Raw genomic sequence first — 18,038 nt, 5'->3', positions numbered from 1 at the left:
AACAAATTTTTAAACATGCCTACATCCGTAGACTTAAAGCTCTTTAAAACTTAGAAAGATGGGGTTGGTGCAATTCGGTAAAGGTAGTTGATATGATGATTCCATTTTAAATTTTCAGCAACAAAAATTCCGAGATCTTTAAAGACTTTAGTTGAAGATTATTTTGTATTGTTTAATTTAAAGTCAAAAATAGAGAAAGTATTGTTTTTTTAAATATTTAGAACTTGACATTTAATAGGGTTTAAGTTTTATTTTATTCTATTAGCTAAATGTAGATTTTATCCAAGGAATTCTGAAAAATTGTGTTCAATTGGCTAACTTTTTTTGTGTCATCTGCAAAGAGGTTAATATTGCTTCTAACATCAACTTTTGAAACTATATCAGTTATGTAAAGAATAAATAGCAGTGGGCCATTAACTCCTCCTTAAGGGAATCCACTAAAAATAGGTTATAAATTATTACTTTTTTAGTTCTATTTGATGGTTATTTATTGAATTTTATATATTAAATTTAAAGAAGAATTTTAAATTGGTCACTTTACAATATTTTTGAGTACTCTGATTTTCGTCTTATAATGTCAAAATTAATAAATGAGACAATAAGCTCAAAGGAAGTTTTTAATGTATTTAATGTAAAATTTAATAGCTTTATTAATTACTAGTAGTTTAAAGTTAAACGGTAAATTTTCAAAACTTTAAACATTATTAGCTAATTTATTTAAATACATGACAGATATATAAAACACGCTCCCAAGTTTTTCTGTGATAGTTTAATACGTATTTTACTACTTTTCAATAGAACCTAACAGTAGAACAAAATATAAAATTATGAATAATTTTTTTACTAAAAACACAAAAAGTTAAAACTAACAAAGTAATTAGCGCAATAAATAGTTAGTGTAAAGTAATAACTAATTAAATTAAAATACTACTCACGGATACAAAATGGATAATTTAACTAAATAAAGACACTTTGTAATCAAATAAAGTTTAACTTAAAAGTTTGCACAACTCTGGTTTCTCTAAAAATATAGAGATAGCCTCCAACTTCACGAGATCAAATACACTAATGCACTAATGGATTATTCTAAATCCGGATATATCATATTTCCTAGCACAATCTCTATTATTTACTAGATGTTCTGCAACTGAAGATATTTTTGCTGCGTTTTTTGTTGCCGTTGTCTTAATCTCAGGTTCTTTTTCAATGAATTTCAAAACACAAACAGGTAAATGTTCTTTTATCCTGGTTTCTAAGTGCCTTGAAGTCTGATCGATATAGCTCTTTTCGTAAGAGCAATTAAACTTGTACACTATACAACTTTTGTCTTTGTCTGGTATCGGATCCTTCAACTGCACTTTTAATATAAGTTTTGAAAGAAATACAACTCTTGGACACACTTGATAGTAAGATGCTTTTGTTAAGTCTTTTACTTTGCCCTCAAATATAAGGTAGTTTTAAAGTTGCTGGGAACTTCTCCGGTCCGTACATCCTAGGTTAATTTAGGTTATTGTGATGTGATTTTATAACCCTCTTAATCAAATCTGATGGGTATACATTCTTTATTAAAATTTCTTTTTTTCTCTCAACCTCTAAACGAAGTAATTCTTTAGAACAGATTTTGTATGCTCTATGGTAAAGTTTTTTGATTAGTTTACAAAACGATTGATAGTGTAAAACGAAAATTTTGTAGTAAGAAACGAAAATTAAACCTAATCAAAACACTTTACCATAGAGCATACAAAATCTGTTCTAAAGAATACATGTTAAACACATGCATCATATATTGTTTATACTTAATATAAATTCATTATTAGTTTTACTGTTGATTTAATTTATTACAATCTTTAAATAATAACTACCTGTTTTGACCAGTTTTACATTTTTGAACAACACTCATAACTGTCTTGTTAAAATGTTGATAAAACATCTACCTACTAAAAAATATGCCATCAAAATTGATATGATAATTTAAATACGTAGTTTATTAAAAATTTTAAACTATAACTAATTAAAAATATTGTAAAATTTCAAAGTAGTCCTTAAAAATACAAGTAATGTTATTTTTGTAAAAGTATTTAAGTGAATCTATTAAACTTACAAATAATAAGTCAAGTTTTATTGATTATGTTAGCTCAATAAAATCATATTGCTAATTACAGTATTAGGTTTGTTATTCTAAATTTCTAAAGTCAGAAATACACGAAACCAAAAATAACCGTTGAACAAAAATATACTTAAAAGTTTTAACGACTCACTACAAAAACACCTGGCGTACACGATTATGTCATTTAAAGTGTCAATTAAACATTGTAAACAGCTGCGCTAACAAAGTTTCAAATTAATAGCAAAGTGCAATGGTAGAAATAATGAAAGCTCTGATTACAAAATTCATTAGTTTAATGAACTGTTGTAGATAACTGATAAACTATCAAAATAAAATCTCAAAGGGAAATACTAAACATCAAATTTTTTGTTAAGAAATTAAGTTTAAGACTAATATTAATTACGCAATTTCTAACAAAAAATTAAAAACTACTCTAAACTTGTTGATTATCATAATATTTAGGTTATACTTAGTTATCTAAAAAAGTAATAATTATTAAAGTTTTACAACAAAAAATAAATTATTGCTTTTATAGCTAGAGAATTTTTTAATAAAAAGGTTTATGATAAACAAAATAAGTTATAGATCTAAAATCTTGTTTACTATATTCTAGAATCTTACGCATTTACATTTATTTTATAGAATGACAAAAAATCATTTGTTTGTGAGAAAATTTTGCTTAACCGACAGTAATAAATAAAACTAGTAGTCTAATTCGAGTTTTAAAAAAGAAATTCTGTTTTAAATGGTTGCCGACGAAATTTACAAAAATATTGATTTTCAAATTTCAGAATAATTAGGTGTTACTATATTTTAAGTCATATTATATGACTCCTAATTAAACTTTGATGAATTATGTCAATATCAATAGTATTACTTTATAATATCCTTATTCAGTTCAGCAAGCTTTTTTTTTCGAAAAATATCATAAATGTAAAAGCTTGTCTAGTATAACTTTGTTAAAAAAATTAAAAAAGCTAAATAAAATACAGGACATTTTTCTCATTACAAAAGTAAATGCAAATACTGCTTTTTAACTTTACGCAATATGAAAAAGTTTAGAAAATTTTGCATTACAAAATAAGCAGTATTTAAAAACATATGATAAGCTTTAGAAAGAACTTTAAAAAGTTTTACTCAATAGCTGAAGTACAATTTTCTACAAACAAATTTCTTCTTTTTCTATTTTTACTCGATTTGTATTTTCACTAGCCTTTATATGAAATTAGATTAAGTATAATTTAATTTTAGTCTTTTGAAATCAATCGAAATATATAATTAAAAACTTAATATATTTGTATCAGTTAACTGATTAGTTATTTGTGTAATCATTTTTGTTACAAAAAATATTGTATTAGTTATATTATAGAGTTGCTTTTAATAATAAATAAAATCTTAATATTCAAGTTTCTCAAATCGTCTCGGTATATCAAACGCGTTTTGTACTAATCATTTACAAAATATATTTAAATCATATTTTAACAAAAACTTTACTTAAAACTCATCATTATGGCTTGAAGTACTTTCAAAACTTTGTCAGCAAGCAAGTAAAATAATAATTGCGATTGTTTTTAATAAAACAGTTAATATTTTAATTGCTTGCTGACAAAGTTTTTCAAAGAATTTAAAGCAATAATAATAAGTTTAAAACAAAAGCTTTGTTGATACTTTTGAAGTAAAAACAAATTATACAGTAATCTTCCTTTATTCTACCAACATATGTTTCTGTGTGTCAACGAATCAACACACCTCAACTGGGTTCTGTAAAAAAATAATTACTGTAATGAGAGAATAGAAGCATAGAATAAAGTAGGTGTATACATGTTTTCGTTGAAATAAGATATTTTCTACAGATAATAGTTATTAATAGGTAAAATACTTAATATTAAATCCGACTGTTATAAAACTATATAATATTTGTAATTATTAAGTCTAAAATAAGTAAAGTAAGCTAAATTACACGACAAAACAACTTTTTGTACTTTTGAAGTATAATTTCTATACGTTAAATAATAATAAAGAAACTATAAATATCCTAGCAATGAAAAGTTAACATAATTCCAAGTTTTTTAATTTAAAATTTCATAGGTAGGCTATTGTTTTTTTCTTCATACAAAAGTTTTGATGTATAAAAAATTTAGATGTGGATATTAGTTCTTAACTTTGAATAAAATAAGTAAAAATGCAGATTTATGTAGAAAGTAAAGTATTGTAAACTAAGTAACTTAATAAAAAAATACTAAAGAAGAACTTCTTTTTTTGAAGTAATAATTTAAAACATATTATGTCTTAATTATTATCTCCTAAATATAAAAGACACTTCGAAAAAAATCTATAAGCATTATGTTTTTATACTTTACAAACTGCTAAGAAAGCATATTTCATACAAACATAATAATAAGTTTGCAATTGTGTTTTAAAGTTAACATAGAATAGTTCTATACATCTTGTATTTAAAAGTTTTACCAAGTAAAAAAGCGAAAATCTTAAAGCTTACTAAAAGTCAAACTTATAGTAAGTAGACAGAACCATATAATTAAATTAAGTTTTATTTTTATAAATATCACGTTAAAAAAAAAATTGTAGTAACCAAGAAACAAAAAAAAATTATTCTAGATATAAACAGTTGAACATCTTATGAAAACACATTAAGCTGTTTCAAACAAGATGTTTAACAAAAATTTTTATAAATATTTTGCGTTCAAAAATTTCATACAAGTATGGAGTTTTAACTTCTAACAATTTTTAAAATCCAAAAACTACTTATTATCTAATATAATCATAATTCTTAAAACCATCGACTCATATGCGTTATCTTAATCAATTAACTAAATAAATTTTCTACAATCAAAAAAGTTCAAAACGATCAAAGCTTAAGTTATGTTTACCAGCACGATTTTCAACAAAAGTTTCATTTATGCATTCAACGACGCCTGAGCGTTTTCGGCCAGTTTTTCTTTTTCGGGTAAGCCCCCTTGTTCGATTTGGCGCGCAAACTTTTCCTTGACCTGCTGAAATTTTTGCATTCTTTCTTTTTCCTGCCGTTCCGTGTTGAGCTTGTGGTAGAGGGCTCTCACCTTCATCTCGTCCATCTTTTCAATGTTTTCGTTCCGGTGGACGATCAACTCCGGGTTGAAGTGAAGCCTGTTTGCATGAAGTTGAATTATAAAACACAATATGTCAACATTCATAAGAAACCCAGCACGAGTTATCCGTGCTTGAGGAAGAAGTGAAAAAGATACAACTAGTAACGTTTTAGTTAGAACAAAAGGTAAAGTGCTAAAAAGTGTAAAATTTTAAACAACATTTTTGTTGTAACAACTCACTCCATATCTAGCTCTTGCATGATCTTGGCATAGTTTTCGAATTTTGTGTTTCTCAGCTGTTCCAGCAACTTGTTTTTCTTTTCATTTTCCTTGAGTATTACAAACTTCATTTTGCGTTGCTTTCTCTGTTTATGTGTTTTAATTGAGATAGATAAAAGTAAATGATTGTATATATACATGTAAAAATGTTACATATAAATAGGGGTAGACAAACTATAGGCCGTAATTTTTGTTAATTAAAACAAAATGTGCAAAACTATCTAATTTATATATTTTCAAATGCAAAATTTACATGGTTTTTGTTAATCAACAAAAAACATCGGCGAAAGTCTGCAGAACAGAAGTCCGGACATTCGTTTGCCGTGAGACAAGCTCAAATTTAACAGAAGGGTTGATCATGCCAATTCGATCATCAGACCACAAGTTTCGGTAGACTGAGACCGGTTTCTTCCTTATTAGGACTCAGTCTACCGAAACTTGTGGTCTAATGATCGAATTGGCATGATCAACCCTTTGGTTTTTGTTAATTTAATTATGAATAAGCATAAACTTTTTTTTCACTAAATTTAGTTATATTACACACTTTCTTCTTTTTGAAATAAGCTTACAATATACAGTATATATAACAATATAACAGTGATTAAATATAAAATGCTGCCAACTCTTGTTCTAGCTCTACAAAACTTAAGATAAACCACAAGAAAAGATATAAATTGTTTCACAACAACTTTAGTTTATTACTTAAACGTTATACTATTTTCTAGAAGAAAATACTTAAAAATCCCCTTGTAGGTTTTATTTACTTTAAATTTTTACTTAATTCCATACTTGAGGTTTATAAATAAAATAAAATCTATATAGATCAAATTTTAAAACAACAAACCATATTTCTATACTTTGATTGAAGTTCCCAGATTCTGACACTGGACCTGATAACTGTTGTTTAAACTTGATTATAAAACTGTATGCTTTGTTTTTAATGAGTAAATCCAGTATGTAAAAAATATAACTTATAAATTTTTTTATATCTATAGATAGGCAATATATACTTTTGGTAATGACATAGTACAATTTTGGTTATATTTTTTAATATTTATATTTCTTTGTATAACTAAATGCTTTTATAAATTTACTTAATAGTTGAGATATATAGTGCAGCACATTGATAGAAACTTTAATAATTTAAGCATTTATTTTCTAAAACTGCTATTAGTTATTAGCAGCATTTTATTGTATACGATTAATACATTACTTTTACCTAGTTATACAAAAAGTTAAAATATATTTAGAACATGATACTTAAAAAACATTATATTACTAACATTTAACTAATGATAATTTTAAATAAATTAAAATAGTTTAGAACTTTATATATAACGTATTACTTTTTGATTGTAGAAACTTAATATGAATGAAAATAATTAATATAGTTTTTTTAAATACTTTAGCTGAATATGAATCTACTTTTAATTAATAAGACATCTACCTAAAAAACTTTTATTAAGATAAACTTGGAAAACTTTACGTAAAGATATGTAACTTCAACAAAATAATTAACTTCTACACTCGACTTAGAATCACTGCTTAATTGATCAATTTTAATACAATGATGTTTAAACAGCTATACAGTTTTTGTGTTAGGGTACGCTTATTACAGTAAGTATTATACAAGTATTAGATGAAAATAAAATGAGGCCGTTAAAATGCTATTAATTCTTTTTTAACTTGTAAGCACTTCAGTCAATACCTTGTTCTTTTGAAAAATATAATTTCTTATATATTGCAAAAAAGATTTTTTTTAATTAAACAAATATTAAAAATATCAAACTTATTTATTTTTGATAAACTTAACTTTTTGTTAACAAAATTAAAAGTAGGCTTGATTGTACAAAAGTAGGTGTTGTTGAAATTACATTACTAATAAACTTTTCAATCAATAAGGAAATAAATTAATAAAATATTTAAAAAAAATGATATGAAAGTTGAACTGGTGTATACATTTTTATCAGTTGCTCAACTATTACCCAAGATTTAAACGCGTTATCAAAAAGTTACCTGCAACTTCAAGAACATCGTTAGTGTGTGTGTAATCAAAACCTATTTTATTACAAATTCTCTTTATCACCAGTTCAGTTACATCTACAGGTGTAAAATGTTCTAAACTGCATAGGTTTTTCAGAGCAGGGTTCTTTCTGTAACATGATATAAAAAGATTTTAAAAAAAGAATACAAACTCTTTTACTACATTATTGCATTAAGAAAAACATTTATATAAGAAAGAAAGTAAAAATATATACTGTAGAAAAATTAACAAAGCTTTTATTTTAAACTCATTATAATTGTGCTTGAAGTACTTTAAAAATTTTGTTAGCAACCAAGTAAAATAATAACTAAAATAACAGAAACTTTCTTAAGTAAAGTTATAAATTATAGTATGACATTACTAAAAAAAAAAATTCAACTGTGTTTAAATCAAAAAAAAAAACTTTAGGTTTGAAAACTTTTTATTTTATATCTAAAGATCCAAAAGTTACTAAATAAAATTTGAATTTTAAAACTGTAACTTTTACACACCGAGTTTTTTTTTGTCATGTATTAAATGAAAACTTTGAAACCCATTATAAATAAAATGCTTATTGCTGTCTATACTATAGATGCTATACCGCTAAAAAAAATTTGTGAAACCAAAAAAATAATTGTGCCACTGTGAAGACTACTGGTCTGTAGTTTAATTCAAAAAACAAAACAAGAGAGTAGACAAAACACAATTTTTTGTTTTTCACTTTAAAATATAAGAAATTTTAAAACATACAAGCAAAACCATTGAAAATCATTAGATATAATAGAGCTTATTGTTGGTTAAATTAAAAAAAAAAAACAGTTAAAATCTTTTTTATATTTATGTCATAATAAGTTTTATAATTTTATTCAAAAAAAAATTTGTTCTTACATTTATAATTTTACTTAATTGCAGGCAATGTTTTTTAAAGGACTTCAAGCAATAATAATGAGTTTAGAATAAAAGCTTTGTTAGTGTTTTTTCAGTAAATTTTATAATTTTTTTTTTAGTAAATGATAATGACAAAAATCACAAAGAACAGTTGACAACTTAGGAAACTCAATTTTTTTAATGTTATTACTGCAAAAGAAAGTAACAAATTAAATAAAAAATTGCAATACAACTTTAAAAAAAATCTGAAACAAATACTGCTATAAAAAACATTTTCAATGAGCTTTATTACTTTATTTTTTTTATAGCTTTAATTTAACATTTTCAAATATGTTTGAACTCTTTATCTAATATTAATTTAGCTTTTAAACAGTTTTTAAAAACAATGAAACTTCAGATGTATTAATTTTTAATTATGAGTAAAAATCTGACTAGAGTTTTAACAAACTCTAAGCTTCAAATCATTTTTTATTTTTAATAAATAAAAGAGTTCAACTAGAACCAGTTTAGATTAGGGGTATGGACAGCTAAACCTTTTTTAAGTTTTATTGAGGTACCAAGTTTTTGAACATTTAAAAAAATTAATAGTAACTTTTAAAATATAAGCAAGATACTACCTAAGACCAGGTTTGCTGCAATTTTAGAACTTCAAGTTCATTATTTTAACAAGTACTTAACTTTTTTTTCAACTTAGATATAACATTCAACTATTTGTGTGACAATATGCCTGTAACCAATATGACAAAGGTGCTGAAGAATTTAAAAAATAAACAATAACAAACCCTTCAAAAAGTTTTTCTGATTCAAACTGAATTGGCCTAAGCTCTTTTCTCGCTTTTTCTGGCTTCATCTTAAAGTGCTGGATGAATTTCTCATGCACAAGTGTATCTGTTGGTAGGACATGGTTTGAAGAAGTATACCACTTTCCTTTGTGCTTAAAGCATTTCTGCTGGTGAATTGCTTGCTTAATGCTTCTGCGTAAAAGCTGACTAGACAGCATACCTTTTTATAAAATCTAAATAAAAGTGTATTAATAACAATTTTTCAACATTTAAAAGTTGCTTAACAATAAGTATAGTATAGTTTATCAAAAGCAAATTTAAGCTTTTCACCAATAGTTTTTATTAGCATTCGTTTTTCTTTTCTTTTTTTATATCATTTCTTAATTTAACTTGTTACTGCATGGTTTTTTTAAACATAAAGTCAGAATCCACAATTAACAGCTAAGAACTTAACAGCTAAGAATTGTTTGTTAGTGTTTACTTATAAAAAATTTTTCATCCTATTTAGATGTTTATTTAATAATTTAGTAATTTTTTTGTAGTGTAATTTAAAGTAGATTTAAAGTTTTACTAGTGTTTATCAAATTAATGCACAATTTTTAATATGTTTTTGTTAAATTTAGTTCACACTTTCTTTAAATAAAAAGTTGGAATTTACAATTTTACTCAGTAGATTAACTGTTTTATTAAAGTTTATTAACAATTACTTACCTTTAATCTATTTTGTTAACGAATTACTTTAATAGTTTTATTAGTAGTAGCTTTAAGCTTTTTTACTAGTTTTTGTTATGTGTTTAATAAAAATAGTTTGTAATTTAAATATTAACCATCATGTATTTAGAAATGTTTCCTTTAATTTTTACTTAGGATCTTGATATTCTTATTAATTTAAACATTGTTTTATAAAAATTTTTATGATTTTATAAATTTAAAAAAAATGTATAGTTTAATTTTGGATATCAGCAATTTTTGTTTTTAAAGTATAAAAAAAATAAGCCTAAGATTTTTTTGCAATTCTAATTTTGGTCATACAGTAGGGACATTGATAAGGATACCTTGAAACTGGACAAAAAGTTGTACCTGGCAGTTATAATGTATTTTTACCCTTTTAACATTGGATAATAGTTAATACCTATTAATTTCTCATAACAATACAGTTTTTAAGTTCAAGTATATGGTTAATATTATATTTTCATTTGTTAAATAAAAATCATGAAAGTTCTTTTCAAAAAATAATTATTTTCATTTTCAAGATTAAGTGCAAACCTCAGGATTTACATTCTTTGAGGCAAAAAAAAAACAGCATGAGTGACAAAAAACTAGTCTGAATTACATCAAACTAGTCTGAGTTGGCAAGAGTTTATGAAAAATGAGAAAATAATTTTTATGAGCCAAAAACTAAAAAACTACTGTTATATCAAGCTTAAATATCTAAAAATATTAAAAATAATAAAGAGACTTAATAAAGACACAAATTAAAAAGTAATAATCATAAAAAGTATAGCTTGAGATTTATAAATTAGTCCAAATTATCCAGAGTTTTTAAAAACATTTCAAACAAGCCTCAGTTGAGTCATTCTGATTTTAACAAAATATATAAATGTCAGAAATTTTCAGGTAAAATGACAACATTTTTATGAGAATTTGCTTATTTTTATACATGAAGAAATTACAAGAGAATTTATAATCAAAATTGCCAGTCTTTTAAGCAAAAATTCAGTGTGAGTGACAAGTATGAGTTACATAAACTTAATCTAAGTATGATATAAAATTTAAAAAAATAAATTACTTATAGCCAAAACTGTAAACTTTTAATGTATATCTAGTCTAAATTAATTTTTAAAAGTATAAATAATTACAAAAAAATTTAAAATCAAAGAGTGAAAACAATAACTAAAAAAAAGTCATAAAAACTATCATGAGATTAAGACAAAACATAAACAAGTCTAAGTTTTTTTAAATGAAATAATTTAGACTAGTCTGTTTTTATTTTTAACTAGCTTTATTGTGATTGTTTTAAGCAAAAAAAAGCCAGCCTGAGAAACCAAAAACTAGCTTGAATTTGTGAGTAACTTTTCAATAGTAAAATTTTATTTAACCAAAAATATTTGGTTTTAATCAAGCCTGAATACTATTAAAATATCATAATATTAATAAAAGGGTTTAATATTCAAGAAAATAAAGTTGGAGCTCATGTCTTGAAAACTAACCTGAGATCTAAAAATGCTAACTGGCACGAATTTTTCAAAAAAAAAATTCTGAGTGAGCCTGAGTTTTTTAAATAACTTTAAAATAAATTAATTCAAACTAGCCTGAGTTATCCTAAAACTTTAAATTGGATTAACTAATTGAACTAAATGCATTCTAAACTAGCTTGAGTAGGCAACCAGAATAGTTCAAAAACTTGAATCAATAAATTTATAGCTTTTATGTGATAAAGTTAAAGAACTATTATAGTTTTTTTAACCACAAAAAAATATGTTTAATTTTTTTAGTCTTAGGACCTGGTGCAGAAAAAGATCATTGGTTATCAAGTCGCACACCACAGATACCTTTTAATGTCTTGTCCATGACAAATTTATCATTACCAGAGTAAGTTATGATTTTTTCATGTATATATATTAGGTGCTGGTAAATCTTAGAACCTTAAACTTTACAGTATTTTGTCATTGGAAATTTTTTTTTACTATAGTTGCACATAAATAAACAATACTTTAAAATACGGTATCCTTGAAGACAAGTAATGTTTTTAGTTAATGTTAAGTAAAAAACTAAAACATTTAATTACCTTAAACTATAAAATTTTTGTTTATTGTAAAAGTATTACATTGCTTTTCTTGTTAATTTTTTGGTTTTTGTTGTATTCTTGTTGTTTAAAAAATGTGAATGTAAGTGGTCATAAAAGTCAAAACCTAAGTGAAGAGATGGTGTGATACCCATGTTAGACTATATTTTTGACTATGTTAACAGTAGTTGGTTTGAAAGAGTGCTTACAATTTTTAATCTAAAATTTTATAAAATTGTTTATTTAACAATAAACTCAAAAAGTCTGGTCTAAAGAACTGGTGTACCAAAAAACCTTTTGGTTATCCAGTGGCACCAACATACACCAACCAATAATTGATTAGTATTTTTTATGGTAGATCAATATCAGTGGTGCTCTTCATTTTACAGCAATAAAACTTTTTTGAAGGTCAAGCAAGTAAGATACATCTTGAGTAATTTACCTGCCCCTTTAAATATAAGCATAACTATTGATAAGAGCCAAAAAATAAATCTCTTGGTGATGTATTAAAAAAAAAAAACTATAATTTATTATAAAGCTTATGTTTTTAATAATATAAAAACAATGATAACAAGCAAATGGTGTTTAAACACCAGATGCATGGTTGCCACTCATCGAGCTGAGAAAAATTTCCTGACTTTTCCTGACTTTTTACAAAAATTTTCCTGACTTTTCTAAATCAAACTCTTAAATTAAACTAATTCTAAAATACATAATCTAACACTTGAAACTATATAAAGCTTTCAATCTAATTTTAATACAGGTTAAAAACAACAATTTTTTTTTATGAATTCTATCATCCAACTTCCAGTACATCACTTAAAATATTTGTGTATGATTGATGTTTGTAATAAACAGCTCTATCAGCAAAATACTTGTGTTATTACCTTAAAAACACAGCTTGTCTGAAAAAAGACACAATTTTTTAGCATCTACTAGCATGAATGTATCTAAATAAACTAACGACATATAAGGAACTTTTACAATTAAAACCTTGAATTAATACAAACTTTCACAACTAAAATCTTAAAAAAATAACAAATTTTTACAGTTGAACCTTAAAACAATAAAGAACACAAACTTTTAGAATATGTAAACTTTGGCATAATTAAAATATAAAAAAACTATTAAATACTGATCTGAAAAAAAAACAATGGTTAGTCAGAGTTTGAAAACCCAATACACAAAGTAATAGTTTTTTGTACAAATAATTCTAATCTAACACCTTAATACGAAAAAGAAATTTACTCTCTACCAGTAATAAGCTATTTATCTAACTAAAAAAGTAAACTTTAGTCAGACTTAGCATATAAGTTGTAAAACAACCTAGAAGTTTTAAATATCTAGTAATAAAAAGTATTTACTTAAAACATGTTTTACTTATATAAATTGTTTGCTTAGTTTAATAAAATACTACCCAAACTATTTAATATAGAATCCTTAAATTAAAAATAATTAAAAAGAATATACTTAAGTAACTGTAAAAAATAGACACAAAAAAGTAAACTATATATCTGTTGTACAAAATATTTCCTCTTATCATTTAGTATAAAATTTTTAACAAATAAATATACTCTTACTTACTTTAAAAACCTAAGTTACTCTACAAAAAATACAAATAATAAATAAACTTAATCTTGGCATATACCTCTCTTATAACTTTTTTTTATAAATTTAAACAATTTTGAAAATATATAAAGATGTTAAGTATACACATTAGCTTGTTACATAAAATACTAAACTAACTGCTTAGTTATAAAGAACTCAATTATTTACTTAAACAAAAAACACTTAGATTCTAAAATTATGCTAGATAAACTTTTGTGTATATACCACAGTTTCACTTTAGGAAGTGTCCTTGCTACAAACCATCAATACTAAAAAGCTTACAAAATATGCTTGTTCAAGTAGGGTACTTGTTTAATATGTTAATAGAAAATTATTGCAGTTTTATAAAGGATATTTTCTAATTTATACCAGATGAAGGCATCGGAAACAAAATTAAATATTTTTGTCAATTTCTAGGAAAATTTTGGAAATTTTTTCTGACTTTAAAGGACTTTTAATTAATTTTTACCATTTGAAGGCAAGGAATTTTGTAAATTTAAAATAACAAAATCTGGCTTTTTTTTCTAATTTTATCAAATTTCCTGACATTTTTTCAAAACCCCCCATTTTTTCCTGACTTTTGTCTTTTTTTTTAAATTTTCCTGATTTCCTGACCGAGTGGCAACCCTGCAGATGACATAAGGTCTTTATCCACACCAGTGCAGTGCATCATACTTAGTAGTGCATTCATTTTTCTTCTTTCAAATATTTTTATAATTTCTTACTAGATATGAAACTTAAAATTACCCAAAATGAAAAAAAAGTACAATGGATAAAGTAAATTGCAAAAAAAGGGGTTGCTTGAAAAACCTGCAAGTAAAATCGTAAACTTGAAATTTAAACTCAGCAATCTTTTTTAATTTAAAGCTATATTAAAATAATTGAAAATTAAGTTGCAGGTTTTTCGAGCTACTCAAATAAGGTATTAATTAAATAAGGTCTTAAAGATTCAGTATTTTTTTAATGTATTGAGAAAAATGATAAAGTAGAATAAAGCTAGTTTGTAAAAAAATACTAGGTTCACCTTAAAAATTTATTTTTTTTCAAAATCTATTCATACTGATTACAATAATCAATTAAAATTTTAATACAATTCGTTTAAAACTTATATATCTTTACATTAGTTATAAAGTAGAATCTACATTACATATCTAGTTTAAAAAAAATCTTTATTATTCAAGAAACTTATTTTTATATAGTACAAAACAGAAAGCTAAAATGTACAATTGTAAATTTTGCGATCTTTAAAGATCTAAAACATTGATTCATTCAAAGTCAATTTGATTGTCATTAAGCAATAACAAAATGTTGTACTTCAGTTATTGTAATTTTGTATTTAAAGTTAAATAAGTATGTTTCATTCAAAATTTACTTTTTAAGTATTCTATTGGATAACAATTTTCAACAAATTACATTATTAGTGTATTAAAATATATGTATGTTTATACTAACTCATGTTTTGCTTACTCCGATTTAAGTTTTGTAGATAACTTTACTTTAACAGAAACCTTTTTTTTAATTAGACCAACAATAAAGTATATACAAGATATTCTACGAAAGTTGTTAACTAAATTACGTAGTAATTTTCTGAACAAAACTTTAAATATTATGTAATTGGTGTACGACTCGATAACATATTTTTTTTGTACAGTAGGTCCTCAGATAAAATATTTCGAGCGCCTTTTTTTTTGCTAAATAAACAATAATAATAGTATTAGTTACAAAATACTGAAAACTCCATGACCAATTTTTTCTAAACAGTTTTTTAATGGTAACCAAAGAAATTTAACTGCTCATTACAGAATATTCAACCTTTATAACATTTATTAAGCTTTATTATAATTTCGAACACTTCGTGTACAAAAAATAAATTATTTTATTTTCTTTAAAGTTAGTACATACATTTAATACATAAAAAATGATATGATATTTTTATTCTACAAGATAAAGTTAAACAACTATGATTTTATCTTACTAAAAGTTAGCGTTACTGATAGTAGCACAACCTTAGAAGCAGATTTTAAAAACGTTTGTTTTTTGTTGATAATAAGTATAAAAATGTTTAAGCTAGTTTAAATAACCGCTTATCGATGAATTTTAATCAATCAGTTAATCAACTATAAACCTTATCTTTTTATTATAAATAACTTCAATATTAATATGTTGTTTTGTTAGCGTTTAAGTATAAATTTTTGATTTAACAACGTACTAAATAAGTGTTGTAGCCATAGAAGCCAAATGTAGCTGAAACGCGGAAAATTTGTTAAAAAATGAGCTATTTTCCACAATAGCTGTTAGCTTAGCATAAACCTCTTTTGACCTAAATTTTGACTTTTATAGCAGAACGGCCTCAAGGGGCGTCACATAAACGTAAAGGGGAGTCCCGTTGTAAAAAAAAACATTTTGAAAAATAATTTATCAAAGTTTATAAACTGTAGTAACAATGCTTGTAACTACAAGTTGTAAGGATTAAGATAATAAATTTAAACTGTGACAAGTTAAAACATTATAAAAATTTCTAAAGGAACACTGCTCTTCAAATAAATTAAATTTGGAAATATTTAAAAAATGCTCATGCTCATAACTTTTATAAAAAAAATCATCAGTATTAAAAAGCCAATTTTTAGTATGTTTTAAAATTTCAATTAGTTATATATTTTTTTCATTTTTTCAGGTAGAAAATTAAATAATGTATTTAAATGTTAATTTATACTTATTTAAACTTTTTTATATTGTTTAACGAAAATAAGACGAAATATATTCAGTAAAATATTAAGCTTAGTAAGTTATTTCTGAAACATTGCCAAATCCTTAATTACACTGAAAATACAAATTTTTTAATTTACAAAGTGTTCAATTTAATGTTAAGAAGCAAAATAGAGGGTGAAGTAAATCTGATGGTTGTCTCCTTAAAAAATTGAAATATCCTAGAAATAAAATAATAAATTGTGATTAAATTCTTAAAATATTTAAAGATTTTTATCAAAACATTTTCTTTTTAGTTTAATTTTTGTATTCTATTTTATATATTTGAATGTTATAATGAATTTTTAAATGACTTGATTAAATTTCAAATTACTATTTATTCAAACATAAGTTTATCATTTTTTCAAAAACAAAAATAAGGTTTAAATTTTTATTTAATTTTTAGAAATGTCTCTTTGACTTAATTTTTGCACATTTTTGCTGGTCACTATTTACTCAAAAAAAAAACAACAGATTGAGTCTTAATGAAATGGGTAAATAAGATTTCTTGAAACAACCTATCTGCAAAATTTAATTTAATAATGCCACACATTTTTAAAGTCTAGGACTGTTTGTATAGTAGCCATATACAAAGTAGCCTACAAATGTGCATAACTGTGTTAACCATTAAAATAATAAAATTGGTTAACATGTGTTATTAAGTTAGTCCAGTTTTATAAGCTAACTCTTATTAAAAATATCTTTAAAGACTCCCCTTTTGTAACAACTAAATATTTTAACTGTATACTTATTAATTATTCAAGAATTAGCTAAATGATTTTAGACTAGTAAAATACATTTTACGTATTATTTTAGAACTTAACAGCTATATAATGTTTTCTTTTTAATATTTAACACTCTATTTACTCTATTTAGCTCTTCTTTGACTTCTTAAATAAGTTCTTTTATTATTTGATAAATATTTTAGTTTCAATTTTGGTTTTGATATTCATGTTTTTCAAGAATTCTAGAAGTTATGATATTATAGCTTAGTTTAGAAGTGTACAAATTTTTCTAAAAACAGCTGTGTTTAAATCAAAATCTAAACAATGTCTTTTATTCACTAAAAAAATTAACAAAGTATAATGTAAAATAATCCTAGAAATATTAAAAAAAGTATTGTGTAATAAGTATATTAAAATGGTAGTTAAATAATTGATCTTAATCATCTAATTGTTACAAAAAGAAATCATTAAGAACAGTTTTAATAAAATATTCATTAAAAAAATTTGATGGATTTGCTTCATTAAAAAAGTTTTCAGCTTAAATTTCCCATATCCTACAATATATGAGCAAAAAATAAAATTATGTCTTTTAAAGCATTCAAATAGTCAATGAAAATGTACATTAATTTTTGTGGTGGACTTAAGATAAAATGATTGTGCTAAAAATTAATGTTTCAGTTTTAAAATTTGTTTGTATCATGTAGAAATTTCACATCAGTAGATTAGTTTTTTTATAGTATCATCCATAAAGTCTATAGTAAGATTTTTTATACAACCAAAAACAGTTTCAATTAACTTTTAAGATATATTCAGTTAAAAAAAAGTTTCAGATACATACTGTGTGTGGCACTCTTAGGCTAGTATGAACTTTTTTGAAATCTCGTGCTAGTGTTGATTTTAAAGTATCTCATACCAGTTTTTATGCCTTAATTATTTCTTACAAATATTGATTTTTAAAGTTCTTCTGTAATTATTTAGGTATCTTTTTGTATTTAAACTTAATTAGTATT

General features: G+C 24.1%; 1 protein-coding gene across 1 annotated transcript; it reads right to left on the bottom strand.

Moving 5' to 3' along the window:
* Positions 1-4,648: 4,648 nt before the first annotated feature.
* On the bottom strand, positions 4,649-9,394 carry LOC145842579 (uncharacterized). Its single transcript, XM_082950045.1, has 5 exons — positions 9,166-9,394; positions 7,489-7,625; positions 6,317-6,369; positions 5,434-5,558; positions 4,649-5,251 (listed from the first exon to the last, which is right to left on the bottom strand). The coding sequence occupies exons 1-5, from the start codon at positions 9,381-9,383 to the stop codon at positions 5,023-5,025; spliced, it is 762 nt and encodes a 253-aa protein (XP_082806171.1). The 5' UTR covers positions 9,384-9,394; the 3' UTR covers positions 4,649-5,022.
* Positions 9,395-18,038: the final 8,644 nt, after the last annotated feature.

Source organism: Thalia democratica, chromosome 8 (genome assembly GCF_965202585.1).
Source record: "Thalia democratica chromosome 8, ktThaDemo2.hap1.1, whole genome shotgun sequence".
In the NCBI taxonomy this organism is placed as follows: domain Eukaryota; kingdom Metazoa; phylum Chordata; class Thaliacea; order Salpida; family Salpidae; genus Thalia; species Thalia democratica.
This window is presented reverse-complemented; position numbering and strand designations above follow the sequence as displayed.

Coding starts and splice junctions, on each gene's coding strand:
- LOC145842579 (XM_082950045.1), bottom strand. CDS start 9,383: ATGCTGTCTAGTCAGCTTTTACGCAGAAGCATTAAGCAAGCAATTCAC. Junction 7,626..9,165: donor TCAGAAAAACTTTTTGAAGG/GTTTGTTATTGT, acceptor ATCATGTTACAG/AAAGAACCCTGCTCTGAAAA. Junction 5,252..5,433: donor ATGCAAGAGCTAGATATGGA/GTGAGTTGTTAC, acceptor TCATGCAAACAG/GCTTCACTTCAACCCGGAGT.